The sequence below is a fragment of the Gordionus sp. m RMFG-2023 genome, chromosome 4 (genome assembly GCF_954871325.1).
Source record: "Gordionus sp. m RMFG-2023 chromosome 4, tfGorSpeb1-WG-v2, whole genome shotgun sequence".
NCBI lineage: Eukaryota > Metazoa > Nematomorpha > Gordioida > Chordodea > Parachordodidae > Gordionus > Gordionus sp. m RMFG-2023.
Genome location: NC_088778.1, coordinates 4,866,736 through 4,874,081, shown reverse-complemented (window position 1 = coordinate 4,874,081; position 7,346 = coordinate 4,866,736). Strand labels below are relative to the sequence as shown.

Sequence of the window (7,346 nt, the reverse complement as noted above, 5' to 3'; positions counted from 1 at the left end):
TCAATAAACATATATTCAAATAATATAAAAAAAAATATGTAAACCATTTAAATCATAAATATAAAACTATATTAACTTCAAAAAATATAAGATGGGGAAACAATGATTTTTTTGAAAAAAAATTTCCTTAACCATCAAAATAATTATTAAGCATATTTTATTTTGAAAATAATTATAATAAAAAATTTTTAATTATTGTTCTATAAACATATTGAAATACTGTTTATTAAATTTATAATTTATATAAAAATAAAATTATATACAAATTTCTAGGGAATTAAATTAATATTTTTTAATCGGTTTGTTTTTTTATAAAAAAAAATTGTTGTCGGCATATAAATTTTTCCAATACAAAAAAAACGATAAAATGGCGCTTTATATTAAAATTTTTTTTAATGCTTTAGAAAATTTTTATAAATATGTGCGATAGTAATCAATATAAAAATAAGCGGTGAAAATCGTTAGCGCCAAATGGGGCGGCACACTCGGGACATTTGCGACGACGTGTGTCGTAACGCAGCTTGAGGCAATGGTAGCAGAACACGTGATAGCATTTAGACAGCATGGCGTCTTTGCGGTTAGATTTGCATGATGGGCAGGTCATTAGAGATTTATAACCACGAATTTCCTCTGCCAGTAAAATAAGTTCCGCTGCCATAGTAGCTGAATCGTCTGTCTGGTTATCCTTATTTTCTATGTTTTGAGAAATCTGTTTTTGAAATTTAATCTTGTCCTTAAGCCTTGAAAGCTGTTCTTTTAGTCTATCACACCGGAAATTCTCCTTTTCTAACAGGGCACTTTTATCAGCCAACGATTGGAGTGATTCAGAAAGTCGGATAGAAAGTTGTTCACATTTATCTTTGAAGGACAAGGTCTGTTGAGCACTTTCGATGGCCTTTTGCTTGAAGGAATTGCAGGCGGATATTCTGAGCCTCATTTCCCGCTCATTGTTTTGTAAGTCGTTTAGCAACTGTTTTTCTTTATCCCTATAAAGCACCAGAACATCATTAAGTTTTTTATTTGCACTTTTAAGAGCTTCCTCCCTATCCAACTCAATGTCTTTTTCTTCCTTCATCAGTTTTGTTAACTGGTTTGCCTTTATGCGTTCTGTCATGAGCTTAAAATTGGCGTCATCTTTCTCACGAAGCTGTTGCAATAGCCTGATATTCTGTTCTTGCATATCTTCAAAGGCCTGACCTGTGACTTCCAATTCCTTCAACAAGGCTTCTTCTTCCTGTTTCGTTTCAAACATTTTCTTCTGCATGCCACAAATCTTATTTTCACACTGAGCCAATTTTTTTGCCATTGAGTGATCATGGCTAGCATCTGAGGTGCTGGTAATAGAATTAGGAGGATTAATGGTAATTGCATCAGTATGATTTGGTTTATTATCTTGCTCTGTGACGTTCTTGATGCCTGTCAACTTATCCCTCAGTTCATTTAAGTCGTTTTGCAGCTTTTTCTCACTGGCCATCAGCTGGGCTTTATCCCTCTGATCTCTTGAGGAATTCTTGTAAACATCCAACAGGAGCTTCAATTCCTTTTGGGCTGAATGTGATTTTTTCAGTTCTTCTTTGAGATCTCTGATCTCGTGAACCATTTGATTAACATTATCAGGTGCGATTGGCAAATTGACCTTGTAAAACTTGGCTTTGACATTTTCATTCAAGTTTTTAGTGGAGGATTGAACTTTTTCATGGACTGGGCTATTATCATTAATAGAAGAAGGGGGGTGAACGTCAGAACTAATTGTTGTGTCTATGGCTATATTATTGATTCTTGGATCATTGATCACCTTGTTCTCATTTGAGGTATGGCTACTATTTGATGTCTCCAAAGTTAAGTTAGTAATCGGATCCAATTTCTTGAAAGGAATTATTAGAGAATGTGAAGTGGTTACATTGAGTGGGTGGTGTTGAAGCTTGTCACCAGTGGGACGTTGGACCAGAGAACTTGGTTGAGCCTGCTGAGTACATCTTTTTTTGTACCTCATGACCTCCCTTTTGAGTTGTCTATTATGTTCTTGTAAATTAGCAATGGTTATCTTAGTTTCATGGTTAATAGCAGCATTCTGATCTCTGGTGGATGAATATTGTTCATGTTCTATGTGCAAAATATCTAATTCCTTCTTTGTCTTCAGCCAATTATCTTGAAGATTTTTAGCATCATCCTTAAATTTTTGGCAATTTTCTGTCTGTACTTTAGCCATTTCCTCCATCTTTTGTGTGTGAACATTCTTAACGGCTTGTAACAACTTCCTAAGCTCGGATGCATGTGCTTTTATTTCTTTATTCTCGTTGAATATTATTGCATGCTGGCTTTGGAGAGATTTGTATTGCTCACTATTGACAATAAAAAGATTTTCATCAAATACGTCCTCCTCATACTCGTTGGTCAGTCCTGTCTCATTCAAATCTTCTGCGTCATTCACGGGTGTCACCATTTTAAAATGAAATCGCATTTTAAAGCAGTTAAGCTTTTCAATCCTATTAAGAGCATCAACGTATTGGGAATGAAGCTTTTCAAGCTCGTTTAATCTATTAGATGATGTTTCCCTTTCCTGACTCAATTCAAACTCTAACATTTGAATGGTTTCATTTGGCACAAAACTTGTGGTAGAAGTTGGAAGTTCTTGAATTATATTATTTGAATCTACTTCATGTAAATTTGGATGAATATTGTTTGATACTATTGCATTAGCTACATTATTAAGAGCTGCTTTTCTGGCATCAATTATTTCTTTGTTCAAATTTGCATAGGAATCAGTTAATCTTGACAATTCCTTGTTTAATTTAATTTCTTTTGCTAAATGTTTTTTAAGTTGAAATTCTAGGTCCTGTATTTTATTTTGCAATTCTCCATTTAAATTCTGTGTCAATTTTAATTGATCTTTATATTCTTTTTTCATTAGAGTGTCTTTGTAAGTATTTTTGTACAATAATGTCATTGAATCTCGTAGCTGTTTATTTTCTAATTTAACCTTTTCAACAAGCTCTTTAAAAGATGAGAAGTTTTGATTGAAATACTCTTTATCATCTTCAGTTTTATATTGAAATATTTTTAATAGTGTGCTATCCCTTAACAGATAAAAAGTTTCAATATGCTTTATAATGTCAAGCATAACTTTTTTGGTAAATTCAACTCTTTGCAATAATTTTTGTTCCAAGATATCTTTATCACACGAAAATAATTCTTCTATAAAATAATTATAAGGATTATCATTATTTATATTTTTATTAAATAAGTCCTTTAAAGCATTATCACCAATTTTTGTTTCATTGTTAATTCTTTTTTTGTTAAAATCTTGCATTTTACGTATTTTGGCAATTTTTCCATACTTCTTACATTCTTGATCAGATCCTCGTTCACTTATTTCTGAATCATTTTTTTCATCTTGGCCTGATCCTTCATCACTTGAACTTGTGTCATTTTTTTTTCTTTTACTGGCATAATGTTTTTGTAGTAATAGTTCATAATTTGTAAATTCCTCAATTTCTCTCAATTTTTGATTAGTTTCTAGATTGTAATCGATTTTTTCCTTTTGAACATTTAATTCAATTGCAACCCTCTCCAAGTTAGCCTTTAGGTTTTCATCCAAATTATTCCAATAGCGATTAAGCACACACATAACTGATTCATTTGAGTGAAATTTCTTTTCCATTTGGTAAATTTTTGATTTTAAATTATTTTCTACATTCTTATAATATTCTAACCTTTCAACCAGTTTTTTGTTTTGAAATACTAAAACTTTATAATCTAACTCTTGCAGATTGGATACTCCCCCAAATGTAATTTGCTCAAATGTGAAAGTGGAGCAGTCTTCGGAATCCATGATTTTTTAATAAATATATTCGAATATAAAAATATAATATACACCTGTCATCTGTCAAGTTCAGTACATTCTTATATTTTGTAGTAGTGAGTGATAATTATTAAAACCAAATAATTAACTTTGCATACATGTATCTAGACAGTCAAAATATGAAGTATTCGGCTAAAAAGTTACAAAATTAATATAATGGAATAATATTAAGAAGAAGTCATTTATTATATAAATTTTAGATGACAACAACAAGACTTTAAATTTATTCGTAATACTTATATTAATACCAGAAAATTTTCTCATTCAACATAGACATTTAAAATAAAAATAAGCCTTTCCTAGCTAATAATGTAATTAAATAACAATTATCGGCAGAGTTGTACAAAAGATCTTCTTTGAAGATTTGCGAGATCTAGCTCAAAAATTTGAGCAAGATCTTTGAAGATCGTAAAATTTGAAGATCTTTTATTTTTTAAAAATTTTGATCTTTGAAGATCGCTGCGATCAACGATCTTCAAGATATTTATTTTTTTACCCCTTTATTAAAAGCCCAGATGTTTTTCAATTTTCATCAAGGCAGGAGGAGAGGTATAAAACATAAAAGAAATATTATATTAATAAAATTGAAAAACATCTGGGCTTTTAATAAAGGGGTAAAAAAATAAATATCATGAAGATCTTTGAAGATCGTTACACAAAATTTTTAAAAAATAAAAGATCTTCAAATTTTACGATCTTTTATTTTGAGCAAATGTACAACTCTGATTATCGGGTTAAGCTTTTAATATGCCCAACTTTTTTTATCTTAGCCTATGGACTTTTAATGGCAGTCTTCGTCTTCGGACTGTTGTAGGGACAGGTATGTACAGCTTACCTATAAAAGTGTTGAGGGCTCCTCATTTTTAATTCTTCCCCCAACTTAATTTATTCCACTTAGAAGGAGATAAGGAATACCTAGGGCAACTCTGTTCTGTTGAACCTTCAACGATAAAATGTAAAAGAGCTATAAATCATGTATCCCTTAATAAATATTTTTAATTTTAACAGTATATAGAATATTTGGGATTTTCTACTTTCCAAATGATACAAATACTTTTGTAGCACAAAAGACATCGATTTTAATTTTACTATACAAAATAAATGATCAATATTAATATACTTTTACTCATTGATGACCATAAGTACAACCAGGGTTGGGCAAATTTTCAAAAAATTGTATTCGGATACAGATACAGATACTTTATAAAATTTTGTATTTAAGATACAAGATACTAGACACTTTAAAAAAATTTCAATTAGGTATAAGATACAAGATACTTGTATTTTTTTAAAAAAAAGTATCTAAGATACAAGATACTTTTTTAAAAAAACTTTAAATAGTCAAAATCAAAATGTATAAAGCTTTATTTTCTCTATAATATAAATTTATAAAAAAATATTTAAAATAAATTGTAGAAAATAACAAATTTATTATAAAAGATAATGCGATATTACATTTAATAATTATATAATTAGTAAATAATAATAAATCAGCATTATTTTTTAATATTATTAATTTTTCAAATGATTTATCGTTCAATCTTTGACGATTTGGTCTATTAACCATATTAGCAAAGCTAAATAATCTTTCAACGGAGAGAAGGGTAATATTGTGTTATATTTAATAAATATTTCTTTTATATATTTATAACTATTTAACATATTTATACTCCGCCTGTCATCTTACATATAATTTAGGACCTCTATTTCAATATCATTTATTGAATTATTAGAATTGGATGTGGTACTTTTAAGGCAAAAGTAATCATCATCTTCATCAATTGAAGATTTTGTTGAAGTATTAATTTCAATATTATTTTTAAAAACAATTAAAACTTCATGTAATAACAAATCCTGAAGGTATTTTTTTCTTTTTCACCATCAATCCAACGATTTTTAAAATAGGGATGAGAATAGTTGCCAAAAATGCACTTTTAAAATTGTTATCAAAATCATATATATTTTTAAATCTTTTATTTAAATAATTTTCTATGGCAATAGCTAATGGTTTGCAAAATTGTAGAATGGTTTGAATTAAATTTGTAATTTTTTTTAACGACATTTAAAATTGGAGCTGATTCTCCATAATTGCAGTTGATTTCACTCTATTTTGTCAATCGCTATAGCCAATGGGGCCATTATATTGCAATATTCTTCTAAATATTGAATTTCAATATCTCTTAATTTAGGAAATTCTAATTTTTGACATAATTTAGGAAGTTCGCCTTTAAATTTTAATAAACTATGAAGACTATCATACAAACTATTCCATCTATACAAGGTGTAACTAATTGTTTTCCTAAAACTGCTTTGATAAGTTCTGCAGTTTTAGGCCTATTATTTGCATTCCATAGTTTAGTACATTTAGCTATTGCAGGATGATGAATTTTAGAAATGTTAGAAGAATCCTTAATTGCTCTCTCGACATCTGTTGTGGCAATTAGACTTATCGTATGGCACAAACAACAAATGTGTTGAGGCAATGTTATTGAGGCATCTTTAGACCCTTAAATAAACAAATAAATAATTTTATTTGAATAAAAATTTTTACTATTTACAATATCATAATAAATTTTAAAGAAGTATTAAATAATACTTTCAATGATTTCGAATTCTATAAATTCATCATCATTGATGTCAAAGTCATTCTCTACAGCTTCCATAGAATATCCAAACTCCTTGAAAGCTTTCTTAAAGTTAGAGCCGTTATCTGTAACAGTTGCTATAACTTTTTCGTCAATACCAAAGTCACGATGAATTTCTTTATTATGATCATCTTGCAAAAAATTTGCCATTAAGTATGCTTAGTTTAAATTTATTGTTATAATTTTCGGTTGAAGAATCATCTGAAGACGAAGATAAACATATTATTCTATTTTCTTCTTCCATAATTTTAAAATAGACAGATATAAAACGATTCAAATATGGTAGTTCTAATTGTTAGCAAATTGCTTTATGACGACCAACGTCATATATCAAAAATTATCTTAAAATATCTAAATTTTGATTAAATTTTTCATTTAAATCTTAAAACAATATCATTTTAAATTTTAATACTATTTAAATTAATCAATATAAATTTTTTTAAAGTATCTGTATCTTTTTGAATACAAAGTTGGTTAAGATACAAATACTTTTAAATAATATGTATCTTAGATACTGGATACAAGATACTTTTCAAAATTTTAAATATCCGCGATACTGCCCAACCCTGAGTACAACTAAATAAAATAAAAAGATAGGTTATTGAAATTAGAAGTGGTATTATTTTAAATGACTTATGTATGGTATTATTTTAAATAACTTATGTATGGTATAATCATAAATGATTGTATATTAAAAATAGTTAGATCAGGCGCATAACCAAGAGGAGGGGTAACGCAGTGACAAAGCGTCCATAGAAACAAGGGAAACATTGCTTCCCTTGAATCATTATTTTCACTAAGTTAAAAATATTATTATTATTTTTATTACGTTAAAAAAA

At 28.6% G+C, this 7,346-nt stretch overlaps 1 protein-coding gene across 1 annotated transcript; it reads right to left on the bottom strand.

Moving 5' to 3' along the window:
- Positions 1 to 253: 253 nt before the first annotated feature.
- On the bottom strand, positions 254 to 3,850 carry LOC135927894 (E3 ubiquitin-protein ligase BRE1B-like). Its single transcript, XM_065464139.1, has one exon. It carries the CDS (start codon positions 3,830 to 3,832, stop codon positions 434 to 436), a length of 3,399 nt encoding a protein of 1,132 aa, XP_065320211.1. The 5' UTR covers positions 3,833 to 3,850; the 3' UTR covers positions 254 to 433.
- Positions 3,851 to 7,346: the final 3,496 nt, after the last annotated feature.

Excerpts from the sequence above, each read along its gene's own strand:
- LOC135927894 (XM_065464139.1), bottom strand. The coding sequence starts at position 3,832 with ATGGATTCCGAAGACTGCTCCACTTTCACATTTGAGCAAATTACATTT.